We start from the raw sequence: 16,657 nt of genomic DNA, 5'->3' as shown, positions 1-16,657 counted from the left end.
AGGCACTCCTCTGTCCCTGTGGCCGCTGGATCCCCCTCTGGCCTCCAACCCACAGCCAGTCACCGGGCCTGGCTTGTGCCAGCTTTCAGCTTACCTCTGCCTGTGGGGACAGCCCTTTCTCAGTTCTATACAATTTTGGTGAGGTCAGGACATGAAGGTCCCTGTCTTAAAAATGGCACATCTGGGAGGCACGCTGGTCCTAATTTTAGGGCACTAAGTGTGTCCTAAATTAGTTCTAGAACTTTCCAGAAGGACATTTTCCTGCAATATTCTAATTTTTCCTCCATGTCTGCATTTTGACCGTTCTTAGCACGATTGTCATTATACTTAAGATTTCAAGATTTAGCAAACAAAAAAATAGGTTACCTAATTAAATTTGAATTTCAGATAAACAACATTTTTAGTGTAAGTTTGTCTCAAGTATTATAACTGTATTTATATTGTCCTAGAAAGTAATTTATTTTGTCAGTTTCCAAACTTACTTGGGTAAATTGGGGTAATCTTTTATAATACTTTTAATTTCCCCTATATCTTATTTCCCCACTCTTATTTCTGTTTTTGTATGTTCACACTCCCTTTATTTTACTGATTGATTAGCTAATAGCATATCTATTATATGTGTGGGTACCTGTGTGTTTTCAAAACCTGTTTTTTATTTAAAATTTATCAATTTCTATTTCAGTTGCTATTGAGTCCTTCTGCTTGCTTTCCTTATAGTTTCCCACTAATTTCTTAAATTAGATGCTTTTTAAATTTTGAGTCATCTTAATATAACTATCTAATGCATTGAATTTTCCTCTGAGTCCTGCTTTAACTGTCTTCTGCGAAGGCTGATCTCAGTGTTATTTTGAACACACTGCAGTTTTGGTTTTGATTTCTTCTGTATAATAAGATGTTTAAGTTCAAGCTGGCTATGAACCGTGGATGTTCTGGAGGTAGTTAGGTGGGTGAGTGGGTAGTTATGTGGGTCTGACACACCAGAAACTTGGGTCAGAGTCTGGGTGAGGACGCATTATATCAGAAGTGGTGACTGAGCCTTAGTTGGGGGGAAGGGTGGCCGAGTGTGAGGCAGGAGCAGGGCATCAAAGGGTCTTCTCTCCTGCCTCTCCATAACTGTGCAACAGGCAGGTACACAGTTATGCTCTGTCACTGCCAGGAGGAACTGCTAAGACTGCCCAACCTGGCCTCGGACTTATCAGTGCAGGGCAGACTCCCTGGGACCCAGACCATCCTGCCACTGGCCTATGAGGTTTGTGCCCAGTAGCCTCTTTCTCCCCAAGAGTTTCGGACACCTCTCAGACCTAAGTCAATCAGCCCTCCTTTGTCCCATCCCCTCCCTAGCCACAGAGATGGCTTAGGGAGGAAACTATGAGGCCCATGAAGGCTGGGCAAGGGACTTTGGCTAAATCACAAGCAAGTCGGGGGCAGGGGAGAAGCTTGGTGTATCACCTTCTGGCTGTGAAGTTCAGAGAAAGTTCTAGGGTGCCACAGAGGCTGCCAAGTGGAGGGTCCTGATGGCAGGCGCCAGCCTCTGGCTCCCACCAGGTGTGAAAACCCTCTCCTCCTGCTTCTACTTTAGCCCACTTTTCTGTAGCCCACACCCTGAACTGAAACTTTCTTTCCAAAATCCGACCCTGAGAGAGGCTGGGGACCTCAAGTGGGTGGCCTGAGTGCCCTCAGTGTGCAGCCCTGTGGTTCTCAGCAGGGCACAATGAGGACAGCAGGCCTGCTGCTGTGGGGAAGGCTGCAGTTTTGGTTTTCATTTCTTCTGTGTAATAAGATCCCAAAGTGAGCCACTCTTTGTTGCCAGCTCTTCCTCCCAGAGTCTGACAGATGGCTCGTCCATCTTCCCAGCCAAACCTGAATCAGGGGTTTGCTCCCTGCAGACCCACGCATATAAATATATATATATTTACCCACACAGATAAATAACATCCCCCACATACATGCATGTCCTGACCCCTGGAACCTGTGAATGTTACCCTATATAGAAAAGTGACTTTGTGACTAAGGATCTTAGAATTATCCTAATTATCTGGGTGAGTTTTAAAGGCCCGTGAGCATCCTTACAAACTTTCAAACTTTCCCTATGTAGACCCACCTGAAGCAGAGGGAGATTTTACCCTCAGAGGAGCAGGCCATCCGACTGCAGAGAGAGGGTTGGAGTGATGTGGCCACAAGCCAAGGAATGCCGGCAGCCACCAGAAGTTGGAAAAAGCAGGAATGATTTCCCCGGAGTCTCTGAAGGAATGCAGCCCTGCCCACACTTTGAATTCAATCCAGAGATACTAATTATGGATTCCTGATTTGAGAGACAATCAGTTTCTGTTGCTTTAAGCCATGAAATTTGTAGTATTTTGTTGCAGCAGCTACAGTGACCCTGTTCCATTCTGTCTGGCCAAATTTCACGGCCAGGCGAATGCTGATCCTTGACCCTGCCAATGGGAGGTGCCTCCCTGCAGGACGTTAGGGATGAAATGGGAACACTCCGTGCTCCCAGGACCCCAGGTCAGTCCAGCAGGGCCCACCCAGCAGCTGACACATTCATGGTGGTTGGGGGCGCCTCAGTTCAGAGCCGAGGTTCTCAATCAGGGGTGGCTTGGCATTGTCACAGCTGGCTGTGGGGGTATGGGGGCGCTGCTGTATGTGAAGCATAGAGATCAGAGATGCAGCTCAGCATCCCAAAACGTGGAACAGCATCCCTAAGAAGGAATTTTTCATCAAAATGCCTAACATGGGCTGTTAGGGCTGGGGTGGGATTTTAGGTCTTCATCCAAACATCTCCTTGTGTGGAGGACAAGATCCTGAGATGGACCTTGGAAAGAGAGAGAGGTAAGTGACTCCTGCCTTGCCACTAACAGACAGAAGCCCCAGAAAGTAGTGGGAGTGCTTGGCACAGTCGAGGGAAGTTGGTTTTCCCAACTCTGTGGTGTGCTGCGGAGGACTAGAGGCACTAAAGTGAGTGCTGACGGCTCACTCCCCCACCTAGACCCTGAATCAGGCTGTGCTCTGGCCTCCTCTTTAATCTTGGACAGGAAGATGTACAGATGGGGAGTGCGGCCAAAGAGGGGGGGTGGGTTAAAGTCCAGGGGAAAGGCCTGAAGAAACTGGAAGATGAGGGCAGGGCCATGAGGGGCTTGGGAAGGGCTCCGCCCCATAGCTGGTCCCCACCTCTTGTAGACCCAAGCCAATCCCTGAGCTGCAGGGTCCAGATCCAGCCAAGGTGCTCCATTCCACGACCATGGCAGCCTGGGCACGTGACGGTGGACAGGATCTTGGAAGCAGCTTCCTCAGTAGCCCGAGGCCTCCCCACCCTTTCTTGGGTCTGCTGCTGCATACACACAGGTCCCCTCCTGGGACACCGCCTGGACCACATTCAGGAAATGGGACCTGTTGCCCTGGTTCTGGCCTCGCTCCTGGAGCCCCTTCTGCACCTCCTGAAAAAGAGAAGGCCAGTTCACAGGTGATGACAGCTTAATTCCTCCTCCAAAGAGGTCAGGGCATGGCTAGGGATCTGGAAACCCCTACTGGCCAAGCAAGAAAGCAGGACTAGAGAAACAGGAGACTGTGATGAGCACTGGGAGGTGCCCACGACAGCCTCATCTACAGAGGATGAAGTCTGCAGCTCCAGAGGATAAGCTGACTCTGGAGAATATGAAGGAAAGGGTGTCACCTAGGCCAAAAGAAGCTCAATGGGCCTCCCTGGTGGCACAGTGGTTGAGCACTGAGCTGCGGGGCTGTCCGCAGCCTCTGCAGCGCTGGTTCGATCCCAGGCTGCCGGTGAGGGTCCCACATGGCGTGCAGACCTCTCCTGCTGCGCCCGCTGCTCCCCTCAGCAGTGGATTTCATCGGTCTGCCTGTTCTGTGCCCTGCTCTGGCTCTGGTGAATTCTCTCGCCCTCCTGCGCTTCTGACTGTGCCCAGTGCTGAAAGAAAGAAAGAAAGAAAGAAAGAAAGAAAGAAAGAAAGAAAGAAAGAAAGAAAGAAAGAAAGAAAGAAAGAAAGAAAGAAAGAAAGAAAGAAAGAAAGAAAGAAAGAAAGAAAGAAAGAAAGAAAGAAAGAAAGAAAGAAAGAAAGAAAGAAAGAAGCTCAAGATGCAAGTTCCTTTCTGTCCCATATGTGAGAACGCTGGGGTGTCAGAGAATCCCAGAGTGCAACATTGGAGGAATCAATCCATTGCCTTCGATGGAGAAGGTAAACGCTGGGGACTTGGGCTTGGAAACCTCCAATTTTAAAAACATTCAACGCAGTGCTTCCAGAAGGTGGAGCTTGGGGCCTGTGGAGTTCTATCTCCTCCAGATAAAGGAACTGCCCACCCACCTTAATGTCTAGTGCTCTGTCTTGGGCTCTTAATACCTGGGGGACCTGAAACATGGAGGAGAGGCCCTGGCGCCAGTTGATAGAAGCTTCCATCTCAACACCCAAAAGAGACATGGAAAGCTGACTCCAGGAATGAGGGCAGGCTTTGGGACCCAATGGTTAAGGAATCAGCTGGAAGAAGGCCACGAGTCCAAGAACATTAATCCAGGATAAGGGCACCAGCAGTCCTGAGGGTGCAGCTCTCAGAGAACAAACCCTAAAGGCTCAGGTCTGAGATGCTGAGTCAGTGGAATTTGAGAGTCAGGGACCCAAGTGGGCCCACAGTACTGGCTTCCTAGAAGCTGAGTGCCTTGCCAGCCTGTATGGGGCACTAGTATAGAGACCTGTAATGCCCCAGGTTGCCAATGACAATTTTGGGGCAACAGGCCAAGGACTTTAATCTACCAGGGCCCTAGATTATAGGGACAGCTAGGTACAAAGACCCTGATGCTCTACAGTCTCCAGTCCAGGGCCTCTGACCTGAGGCCACCACCTAAGCCATTGGCAGAACAGAGTCATGAGTTTCTGCGCTACCGGGTTGTAGGCTTCTCTGAGTGATGCGCTAACTCCCCAGTGTCCTTAGATTTGAAAGTAGAGGTTGTCACTGCTGAGGTCACAGCAGGGCCTGTGATCCTGAGAGCTTCTAGTTCCTCCCAAACCCTAAGGAATGAAGACATTCCTGGGTCCGTTGCTGGCCCTTGGTGTGAAGGCCCCCGGGAGTCTCAAGATCTCCAACAGAAGATCTTGCAGGCCCTAGACCTGCAAGGCCAACCCTAACTCTCTAAGGGACCATCTCCATGAGGGTCTTGGGCTCATGGTTTGCTCGAATCCATTAACCCTGGTCCCAGGCTGTCTTCTCTAAATTTGCAGCATCTCAAGTCCTGGTAGAATTGATGTTTGCAGAGTAAGGACATTAAGAACCCCTGAAGGGGCTAAAGGATAAACCCAAGGGAGTATTTGACAGTCTCCAGCCACATGGAGGACCCTATACAGGGAGGGAGGGCTTCAGACTCTGAGAGTTTGAGCTTGATAAGCTGAAGTCCTTTGCTACCAGGCCAGAAACCAAAGTTCTCAGGGAATACACAGCCTCTTGAACTCCAGCCACTCAGTACAGGAGCCTCAGATTGGCCTTGAGATAAAGACAGATTGATAACAAGTCACTTTCAAGGACCTTGAACCTCAGCTGCTTCAACGGTCTTTCCCTCGACCTCCCAGCATGTCTGAAGCCCTAAAGCCAAGAAGTCTTTCAAATTAGGCCCCAGCAGGGAGCATCCACCAGCCCAGAGACATTCTGAAGATGCAGACCACCTGCCAGGTCAAGGTGGAGTGGCTTGTGGAGGTGACAGGGAGACTGACGAGAGCATTCAGCTCCCTGGACCTGATGCACCAGGAGAAAATCTCTCCGCAGACTCACACAGAAATAATAAACTCTTCTACAAATAAACTAGCAAATAAAAGCTATAAACCACACAAGGAAACAGCTCCATGAGAGAGTCTAAGAAGCCAAAGCCAGGAGAATGGGTGCAGAGCAGAGCAGAGCAGGGACCAAGGTGCTGAGGCGCTCGACCCGGGAGAGGCATGGCCAATACTCAATCCTCTGACTTGGAGAAAATGAAACTGGCCTGGTGCCCTCCCCACCACACAGAACTTCTCAACTCTTGATGGCCCCCCAAACACAGTGTGTCTGGCCTAAGAAAGCCCCTCCTGGGCTTTGAGCAACATGCACTGAGGTGTCCAGCTGGCTATGGCTCGGCCCATGGCCTCACCTCACTGAATTTGGGCTCGTACTCCACAAGACCTCTGCTGTTCACATGCAGGATGGGCGCTGCGATGGCTGCTTGCAGGTCGAAGCCAAGCCACAGCTTGTTTATGATGGCCTGGGGGAGAGGAGAAGGGTGCAGGAGGGAGGGTCACCAGCTACCCCACACCAACCCCCGTCCCTGTCCCATGCCCTGGAGAATGAGACAAAAGGACATTCCAGCCAGAAGCCTCCAGACTCACCTGGGTCACAGCAGAGATGATGAGCTCCCCCCCAGCCCCACCAATCACCAGCTTCGATCCCTGGGCTACATTGATCAAGATGGAGGGGACCATGGATGATGGGGGCCGCTCACCTGGAACTGGAGGCCGAATGGTGTCACTGTGCCTCCTAGCACCCCACCCCCCTGGCCACCCCCTCCATCACTGTTTCCATTCATTGCTTTGCAAACCATGCTCACCCGGTGGTGGGGTGATGCTAGAGCCCTGTGGGTGCCTCCAGCAAAGGTCCAGGAGTTCGTTGTTGAGGAGGATGCCTGTGCGGGGCGAGTACACCATCGCTCCGAAGCTGCAGAGCAGGGAGGCGGGGTTTGGGCTCAGGGCCCTGGGCTCCGTCTCACACTCAGGGAGGGGGGACCCATATGCCAGCCTTCTAGGGGCCCCTCATTTTAGCAGTTGCTCTCCAGCATGCTGGAGCCATCCCCCACAATCCACCCATTCCCCCATCAAGGGGACCCTTCTGAGTAAGGTTCATCTTCAGGGGTTCATCTGCAGTAGTTCAGGGCTACTCATCAGCAGCCTTTTCAGACAGAGATGTCAGGGGTTTAGGGTGCTTTTGACAGAGGAAAGGGAGGGGTGGGCAAAATCAAGGTGCTGCCCATGGAGAGAAACAAGGGGAGTTGGGGCGCTGAGGAATCAGGTTGGGGCAAGCGTAGGTGTTGGGACCCAAGTCTAGGGAGCCAAGGATTGGGGTCTGCCTGCCTGCCCTGGGCCCCACGCACGGTGTGTTGATGGTGCTGGTGGCCGCCACGGCACTGCCATCCTCCCCCAGCACGGACACATGGGCGGTGCCCATCCTGTAACCCCAGACCCCGGTCAGATTGTAGTAGCTGAGCTGGTGGTCACCCCGGGTGTCGATCCTCTGGCGAACGTGCTGGGCCAGAGCCTCACCCAGCAGGACCTGGGAAGCATTCTGGGGTAGGGGGCAGGTTCGGGGTCAGTGAGAGACCAGGTGGGGCCACAGAGCAAATGACAGTATGGTTTCAGCACCCTGAAACCTCTCTCAAACTCAGGCGGCCCCCAAGCCCTGCCCACCCTCTAGGTTCTCTGAGGTAAGGTGCTACCACCGCCCTTCCATACAGGCCATACCAGCATTACTGTCAGCTCCCTCACAGCAAGTGTGTCCGCCCTGCTCTGCCACTGCTGGCTGGCCTGGCCCAGAACCAAGTATATGGCCCTCCAACCCCAGGGCTCACAGGAGCACTTCCCTGCCTGACCTTCTTGCATGCCGAAACCTGGGGCAAGGAAGGGGGTTCCCCACCAGCCCCAGGCCACCTTACCTGGACCTCCAAGTGACTGCGAGGGTCCCACAGTCGCCACCTCTGTCCCCTGGCAAATTTGAGTGTCTCCACAAGGTGATGGTACAAGTGCACATGCCCCCCGGGCATGGCCACTGACTCTGAGGAAAAGTTGAACCCTGGGAAGGGGGTTAGCACAGGTGGGGGGGTCACTCTGTGTAGAGGGTTAATGTTAGCTCACCCCCTCCTCAAATATATCCACATCCTAATCCCCAGAAACTGTGAGTACTGCCTTACATGGCGAAGGGTGTGGTGAAGTTAAGGATGTGAGAGGAGCAGATTCTCCTGGACTATCTGGGCAATTCTGAATGCCATCCCATTATCCTTGTAAGACTGACATACAAAGGGGAGGAGGAGACTGGAGTGCCACTGCCTGCAGCCTGGGAATGCCAGCTGCCCCCGAAAGCTGGAGGAGGCAAAGAAAGATTCTCCTCTCCAAATGACACCTTGATTTTGGACTTATGGCTTCCAGAACCATGAGGAAATACGTTTCTGTTCTTTTAAGCCACCAGGTTTGTGGTAATCTAATATGGCAGCCACAGGACACAAACACAATCAGCCTGGGGCACTGTAGGGACCCCCTCTCCCACCTGCAGGCTGTGCTAAGCGGGCCCAGTCTCAGCCCCGCTGCACACACTGGGCAGGCAACAGCACCTGCAGAGCCCCCTTGCTTTTGTGTCCTGGCACTGGGTTTGCAGTGGGAGGACTTGGTGTGTGGATGACAGTGGACTTTCAGCAAAGCCCCGGGTGGGAGCGGTGCCAGAGGCCAGCTCTAGAATGCACCCTTTCCACTTGTCTCCACAACCCGGTCTTTGGAGTCATTCATCTGAGGATGGGGCGGAATTGGAATTAGCAGTGGCTGTGCCAAGCCATGGCTGGCAGTAAATGTTCCCAGTGGGGCAGGATTCTAGGGAATGACCATGGGCCTTGCCTTTGAGCACATTGAGGACGAAGCTAAGGATGGCGCCCCCTGCTGGGGGTGGTGGTGAGTACAGGATGTAGTTCTCCAGGGGCATAGACAGTGCGTCCACCACCTCAGGCTGGAATGATGCCAGGTCCTGCAGAGTCAGCTGACTTCCTGGGGTGAGACAGAGAGATCCACGTACCGATGGGGCAACGGGAGCAAAGAGTGATAGACACTGACCCCATATTACAATGTGGGGCTCCCTTCATCCCCTAGTTTCTAGACCTAGAGGGCTGTTGGTAGGTCTGCGGTCATTGGCTTTGGGTCTGGGCCCTAGGAGGTAGGCAGGGGAATGGGTGAACAGAGATGAGAGGCAGGCAGGTTGGGGGAGAGAAAGGAAGGTAGAAGAGGCAAGCTGGTCCCTGAAAGACTGGGAGGGAGGCCAGCTCAGCTGCATGGGCCTAACCCATGTCCAGGCCCAGAAGCCCACCACGGCCCACTGTTAACTCCCCTCTGTTGGCTGAGGCAGAGCCTTCCCTCAACCTCCAACATGCACAACCCTGCTTTTTCTCCGGCAGGATAGGGAACTTTGGCCTGTCAGCACAGCTGACCTTCCTTGGTAATGTCCTCCAGCAGCATCTGGCCCAGCTTCCCTGTGTAGAAGGCTTCCACACCCTCGGTGGCCACAGTTTCCAGGGTATTGGCCAGTTCGGGCCACGGGAATGGGTCCTGAGCCCTCAAAGGCTTTGTCCCGTTGAAAAACAGCTTCCTAAGGGGTGGGGGCAGCCTTAGAATGGGGCCAGGTTCTAGAGGGCAACCACATTTCTGCATGGCTCTCAGGGAGGCAGTCCTGGTCCTCAATCCAAAAGGCTCGGGCGGACACGGGGAAGGACTGATTCTCTAGAATCTAGCTGACATCTCTCTCCTCACTCATTGCCCTGGCCCAGTCTGGGCAAAATACCCACTTGAACTTGTGTCTACTGAGAGTCACTTCTCCCTACACCCTGGGAGGACCTTATCAATGGACTGGCAGAGGGGGCAAGGGGGCAGCAAAGTCCTCCTGCCAACCCAGAGTGAGAAGGAAGGCAGGGCCAGAGGGCAGTTGACTCAGAGCCCAAATCCACCCCCTCAGGGTCCTATCACTTGAGTATAAACTCCCTCTGACCTGAGCCCCTCCATCCAAGGCCTCCTAGACCCCCATGGGGTCAAACCTCCAGCACAAGAAGGGGCTGAGCTGGAGCTGGGGTGGAAACTAGTCTCTGACTGTGGTCTGAACCCAGCTGCTGCAGAGCGGCCCTGCCACCACAGCCCCCTCCCAAGGTGGTGCTCACCTCAGGGATGACTGGAGCAGGGCAGCCTTCAGGATGCTGTTTTCCAGGAACTGGCTGAGGACAGGAGGCACACGGTAGCCCCCTCGGAGCAGCCTGATGGTGGGCTGGAAGAGCTGTGCCCAGGGTAGGCGGCCATGGCGCCGGTGGGCCTCTGCATAGCCACGGAGCTCCCCAGGCACCCCTATCCACTGGCCCCCTGCATGGCACATTAGCATCATGTCCCTGCCCTGACACTGCCCATTCCCTTGTGTCCTCAGCACTGTGACTCCCAGGCCTGCCCCAGGGGCTCTCTATCACACACACACTTGGCCCACTAGACCTGTCCTCCTACTCCCCAGCCATGGCAGCTAGAGTGACCTTTCTAGAACCCTCCCCATCTCCACCCTAACCCTGCTTCCCTCCATAGAAAGTCCACCAGCTCTCCGGGCCGAGCACAAACTGGCCCCACGACTCCCACCCCAACCCATCAACCCATTTCCACCAGACCACACAGGGCTTTGTCCATGCCGGTCCCTCTGTGTGGATCACCCCTCTTCACTCAGAGAGCACCTCACCCAGGAAAACTCCCACAATCCCAGCGGGTCAGGATCTCCATGGTGATTCCCCATCCCCTAGATGCTGGCCCTGCCCAGGCTACCAGTCTGTCCATGAGGCCCAGTGCCCTTTCAGAGGAGGGTTCTGGTAAGGCCCCATGGCCCAGTGGGTGGTCCCACCTGAGGACTCACCTGTGCCCAGTGGCTGGGCCTGCTTACATTTGTCCAGCAGCCCCGGGACATACTTGGCAGGCACTGTCTCCCTGGCATTGATGACCTCTGCCTTCCCTGGAGTCAGGACAGGGCATGTGAGTGGTCAGGGGTATCTCTGTGACTGCCGGCCTCACCCCACACTGAGATCCCCTTGCATGACCCTGGCCCTGTCCCCTCTTTGTACCATGAACTGACCTCTGTGCTAATATTCGGGATGGGATCTGCCAGGAGACTGTGCAGACAAGACAGGCGGGACCAGGTGCACCAGAGAGGGGCATAGGCAGGCCGGACCAGCTGGGCTCTTCACAAGCACCTTACAATAAGCATGGTGGAAAAGCCCACCTCCCCGCCGTGGGTGGGCTCACCTGTGGTTGCATTGTAGATGGTGAAGATGACTCCTCCGCCCAAGCCCATGCTCTGAGGGTTGACAACGCCGGTGCAGACCAGAGCGGCGATGGCGGCATCCACGGGCGAGCCGTGCTGCTGGAGGATGGCTCTAGGGGACATGATCTAGTAGGTGGCGCAGCTTCTCGGACCTGGCCTTCCTACCTGGGCTTCCGGGCTGCTGTTCACTGGTCATGGTGATAGTTATGTGGCCCATCTGCTACTCCCAAGCCCCAGGTTAGGTCACTGGGATGTCCCCTCAAGTCCAGCCACTGCCAGGTTCACAGCACTCCACAGGTTGCAAATTGACATCCCTTTACCCTGCCCCTTGCCATGCGTAAGGTTCTTAGTTTGCAAAGCACTTCTCCTGTCATTATTGCCAAGTCCTCCCAGCAGCACTGACTCATTTGTGATAGGCAGAACTAGGCCTGGGCCAGCCACCCAGTCCCTCTCAGCAGCCCCAGGAGCCTAGCCTGGACAGCCACCACCCCATCTTATTGGATCAGCCCAATCCCTTTCAAAACTGGGCTTTTTCAGGTGACCCTTGGGTCCCGTCCTGCCACCAGGGCTCAGGACTTGGACTGATGGGCTGATGGCATCCTTCAGAGCCTGGTGTCTATGGGAATGCCTTAGTCTCCCTATCTATCCATGGGCAGCAAGGAATGAGCCCCCAGCTCCAAGATGCTGGTCAGAGTAGTCAGTGCCATGGAAACAACCCAGTCCTTGGGACACAGCTCTGCACAGCTCACCAAGAACTCCCTCTTCCATCACATCCAGGAATCCTGCCAAGCTCTCAAGGAAGAAGGTTTAAACCCCAGTTACAGATGGGAAGACCAAGGCCCAAAGAGGGAGTAGACCTGAGTCCTTTCTCCCACCCACAGGACTTTGACCCCAGGATCCTCCTTAGTTCAGGCACCATAGCCCAACCCCTCCATCCTGCACTCAAATCTTCCCTTGAGCCGGTGCCTGTGTGTGGGTCCACACGTGGGCACACATGGAGGCCATGGGTACTCCCATGATCTTAGAGTGGGAAAACAGGCCATGAAGCTAGAGCCCGCAGAACTGAGACTGCTACATACAGGCATAGAGAAACACGGGTTTTTAAGAAGGATGGAACACCCTATACAAAATCAAAAGACAAATTGGAAAAGGCATTTTTTAAATTCGCATCCTATACAAACATCTCCTCTCAAGCTAACTGGTGGCCCCCTCCCCCCAGAAGCCCTTGCTGTGCCAGCTGCCAGAAGACCTCACCTCCTGCTGTGTCTTCTACTCTTCTACCTCCTACTTCTCTGACCTCCTGATGTTGGGGGCCCTGGGCTAAGTTCTTGGTCCTTGTGTATCTATATCCTCTTCAGAAGAGTTGGTTCAGGCTCAGGGATTCAAATGCGACACCTATGCTGATGGCCCCAAATACTATCTCCAGTCCAGTCGCCTTCCTTAAATCCCAGACACTTACACCCAGCCATCCACAAGATAGCTCCCTGGGTGTCTAAGAGGCACCCACTTTTTTTTAAATTATTTTATCTATTTATGCATACAAGAGCTGGGGTGTAGGTCAGAGGTCGGGGGAGAGGGGTGAGAGAATTCACCAGAGACAGAGTTGGGAACAGAACATGTGGATTAACCAAAATACACTGCTGAGGGGAGCAGCAGGCAAGACAGGAGAGGTCTGCTGTGCCATGTGGGTTAACTTGCTAGCAGGGGATTGAACTCCTGCTGCCAACAGCTTCATAATGCTGAGACTTAACCCCTTGAGCCACCAGGAAGTCCCAAAGGCACCCACTCTTTTTTTTCCCCAAAGATTGATTTATTTTATACAAGAACCGAGGTATAGGCCAGATGTGTGGGAGGGTGAGAGGATTCACCAGAGACAGAGCCGGGAACAGAACAGGCAGACTGACTGAGATACACTGCTGAGGGGAGCAGCGGGCAAGACAAGGGAGGTCTGCTTTGCCATGTGGGATTTTCACTGGCCGGCCGGGATCGAACCCGCACTGCAGGGGCTGCGGACAGCTTCACAGCGTGGCGTTCAACCACCTGCGCCACCAAGGGAGGCCCAAGGCACCCACTCTTAACATGACCCAAACTACACTTTTCACTTCCTTACCACCTCTGCCCCCAAAACAGCTCTGTCCCGGTCTCCACCCTCAGAAAGGACAGAATCATTCACCCTTTTTGCATCGGCCAGTCATCTTTGGAGTCACCCTTAAAAGTTTCATCCCCACATCAAATTCTGCCAGTTAGTTATACCCATATTCTAATTTCTTCTCATCACCTCCACCACCACCATCCAGGTCCAAGCCACCTTCATCTCTCACCTGTGTTATTACAATGACCTCCTACCAAGCCACCCACCTTTGCCATGCTACCTCATATTTTAACAAAATAATCTGTTTAAAATATAAATCAGACATTCTGGTAATAAGAGACAAAATGATGAAGCCTGGGGGCCTCCCTGGTGGTTCAAGGCGTTAAGTGTCAGCACTATGAAGCTATCCACAACTACTGCAGCAGGAGTTCCATCCCCGCCAGGGAGCTGCCCACATGGCACAGCTGACCTCTCCTGTCTCGTCCGCTGCTCCCCTCAGCAGTGTATTTCAGTCAGTCTGCCTGTTCTGCTCCCCTCTCTGTCTCTGGTGTATCCTCTCACCACCCACATCTCTGGTCTGTACCCCAGCTCTTGTATGCATAAATAAATAAATCTTTAAAAGAAAAAAAATGATGGGGCCTCTCCGGTGGCGCAGCGGTTGAGCGCTGGGTTGCGAAGCTGCCTGTAGCCTATGCAGCGCCGGTTCGATTCCCGGCTGCTCCCCGGCCACCAGAGGAGGGTCCCACATGGCGCGCAGACCTCTCCTGCCGCCCGCTGCTCCCCTCAGCAGTGTACTTCGCTCCTTCTGCCTGCTCTGCTCCCCGCTCTGGCTCTGGTGAATTCTCTCACCCTCCCACACTTCTGACTGTGCCCAGTGCTTGTATAAATAAATAAAAATAAATCTTTAAAAAAAGAAAGAAAGAAAGAAAGAAAAAAATGATGCAGCCCAAACACAAAGAAAGCCAGACCAACAGAAAATATCTACTTCAAAGGATCAGAGGCAGTAAATATAGGCCCTAAGAGAGGAGTGAGCTGGCATTTGGAGCTGCTTCTCCCTCAAAGGTATCTGCCAGTCCTGGAAGAGGTGGCTAGAGGTGGAGGCCTGCTTTTACCCTCCCGTGTCTCTAGTGGTGAGAGTGAGGGGTGGGGAAGGGGGGGATGAAGTCGGGTGGGGGTGGGGTGGCGGGTGTGCTGGGGAAGTGGCCTTGGAGATGGATCCTTGCTAGGAAAAACAGAGAACTAGAACTAGACCAGCCCTAATCAGCACGGTGGCCCAGTGTCATATCACCTCAGTCTCTCAAATTAAATTACCCCAGAATGGTGGAATCCTGAAAAAAATTTTTTTAATTATTTTTAACAATTTCTACACATATTCTCCAGTGTTAGATTAAAAATAACAAAGCAAACAAGTGTGGAACTAAAGAGACAGGATGGAGGTACACCAGTAGGGGAATCTAAAATGCAGCCAGAGACCATACAGTAAATGTTAATTCCACAAGCCTCTGCCTGGCTAGAGCCCAGCAGAAACCGTGTGGCCCTGGGGCCTGGCACACAACTGCAGGGTCCAGCAGGGGTTGAGGAAGACTAAGCAGCTGGCCAATCCACAGAGACAGTTATTTCTTGCTCGAGTCACAGAGTCACCGTCAGTCGTAACTGTTCAGGAAAATTGTGTCAGACTGTCTGTCAAATAGGGGTGCTGAGGGACCCCGAGGTTCATGACTTCTACGTAGGAAAGAATTCACATGGGAGTCAGTGTAGGAGAGTTAGAAATGAAGCTTTATTGTAGGTGAGAGTGTACACTGAGAGTGAGAAGATTCAGAAGAGAATTGCCCTTAGGCTGGAAGTGCTGATAGAAATACTTGCATAGTGGGCCTCCCTGGTGGTGCAAGGGGTTAAGACGCAACCTATGAAGCTGTGCTCAGCCACTGTAGCACGAGTTCGGCCCCCAGCCAGGGAGCAACCCACATGGCGCAGCAGACCTCTCCTGTCTAACCCGCTGCTCCCCTCAGCAGTGTATTTCAGTCAGTCTGCCTGTTCTGTTCCCCACTCTGTCTCTGGTGGATCCTCTCATCCCCCACACCTCTGGCCTATACCCCAGTTCTTGTCTGCATAAATAAATCTTAAAAAAAAAAAAAAAAGAAATACTTGCATAATATGAGGGGCCAAGGCTCACAGATGGGATCCTAAATGGGTTTTGATAACTTTTGTTTAACAGAAGGGGCAGGAATTTACAGATTGGGATAATGAGATTTGGCCAATTTTGTTGATCAAAAGCACCTGACCCCTAACTTCCTGTTAGATACCATAGGAGTTTTATAACTAGTGGCATCTGGTGTGAGGTAAACTAATGGGGTTAAATCAAACTAATAGGGTTCAGGTCACTTTGTTCTGAAATGTGCACAGCTGTTTTTCAGATATGCTGGAAGAGGGAAGCAGGAAGCTGTAGCCATTGCGCTAAATTCCTGCAGGCAAATCAGGTAGCATTTCAGGGATATTCATCCATGTACATGTTACATAAGAGCTTAGAGAAATTACTGCAGGATTCCCTAATGCGCTCACAGGTCCTATAGATCTTGCCAGTGAGTTTAACTTGGTCATCAAGTTATGAACCAGGTTATTCTGACTTATACCAACTTATTCACAAGTTTGCTGGAGAAGGTGGAGCCAAAGAATGAATGACTAAAATAAACTGGAAAAATACCTTAGAAAACTTCCCCAAGAAAATAGCAACTGATCAGACAAATGCTCTTAAATTAAGAAAAGTCCTGGGCCTCCCCTGTTGGTGCAGGCAGTTGAGCGCAGAGCTGTGAAGCTCTCCTCAGCCTCTGTAGTGCAGGTTCAATCCCAGCTGGCCGGTGAGGGTCCCACATAGTGCAGCAGACCTCTCCTGTCTCGCCCGCTGCTCACCTCAGCAGTGTATTTCGTCAGTCTGCCTGTTCTGCTCCCTACTCTGTCTCTGGTGAATCCTCTCACCCCCGTACACACCTCTGGCCTGTACCCCGGTTCTTGTATACATAAATAAATAAATCTTGAAAGAAAAGAAAGAAAAGTCCTCCATATCCCTGAGGTCTTCCCAAAAAATTATAGACTGGAAAAATTCTCAACAATCATTCAAATACCTGAGGGGATTTTTTTTAATGGATTTGAAAATATTTTTCAGCAATATTTGGGTGCAGATGATATAAACTATAATTTTTTTTTCCAGTTCAATTCTTCCTTTGATTAGTCAGCTAGAGGAAAAACTTGTCACTTGGCTAAATGGCATCACTGAGCCACTGTGGGAACTCATGATCTGGTTAATTTGGCTGAACAGTTCTCCAAAACCCTTTTATTTTTTATTAATTTTTATCTTTATTTAAAGATTTATTTGTACATATATACAAGAACTGGAGTACAGGCCAGAGATGTGGGGGAGTAAGAAGTTTCACCAGAGGCAGAGTGGGAAACAGAACAGGCAGATTGACTGAAATACACTGCTGAGGGGGGAGCAGCAGGTGAGTCAGGAGA

At 52.2% G+C, this 16,657-nt stretch overlaps 1 protein-coding gene across 3 annotated transcripts in view; it reads right to left on the bottom strand.

Moving 5' to 3' along the window:
- Positions 1–3,289: 3,289 nt before the first annotated feature.
- The window catches only part of GGT5 (gamma-glutamyltransferase 5), a gene marked incomplete at its 5' end in the record, with an annotated part of 38,074 nt that continues 24,706 nt past the window's right edge, over positions 3,290–16,657 (bottom strand). Inside the window, 11 exons of one of the 3 annotated variants that reach the window (XM_084246378.1) lie at positions 3,290–3,437; positions 6,125–6,235; positions 6,360–6,523; positions 6,578–6,684; positions 7,118–7,308; positions 7,676–7,812; positions 8,625–8,771; positions 9,209–9,366; positions 9,929–10,124; positions 10,654–10,749; positions 11,040–11,170. In XM_084246378.1, the coding sequence (XP_084102504.1) occupies positions 3,291–3,437; positions 6,125–6,235; positions 6,360–6,523; positions 6,578–6,684; positions 7,118–7,308; positions 7,676–7,812; positions 8,625–8,771; positions 9,209–9,366; positions 9,929–10,124; positions 10,654–10,749; positions 11,040–11,170 (1,585 nt within the window). In that variant the 3' untranslated portion in view covers position 3,290. The remainder of the gene's footprint in view (positions 3,438–6,124; positions 6,236–6,359; positions 6,524–6,577; positions 6,685–7,117; positions 7,309–7,675; positions 7,813–8,624; positions 8,772–9,208; positions 9,367–9,928; positions 10,125–10,653; positions 10,750–11,039; positions 11,171–16,657) is intronic. The other 2 variants (XM_084246379.1, XM_084246380.1) reach the window with 2 other exon arrangements.

The sequence above is a fragment of the Talpa europaea genome (assembly GCF_964194135.1).
Source record: "Talpa europaea genome assembly, chromosome: 10".
NCBI lineage: Eukaryota > Metazoa > Chordata > Mammalia > Eulipotyphla > Talpidae > Talpa > Talpa europaea.
The sequence above is the reverse complement of the archived record's forward strand: the minus strand, read 5'-3'. Positions and strand labels throughout refer to the sequence as shown.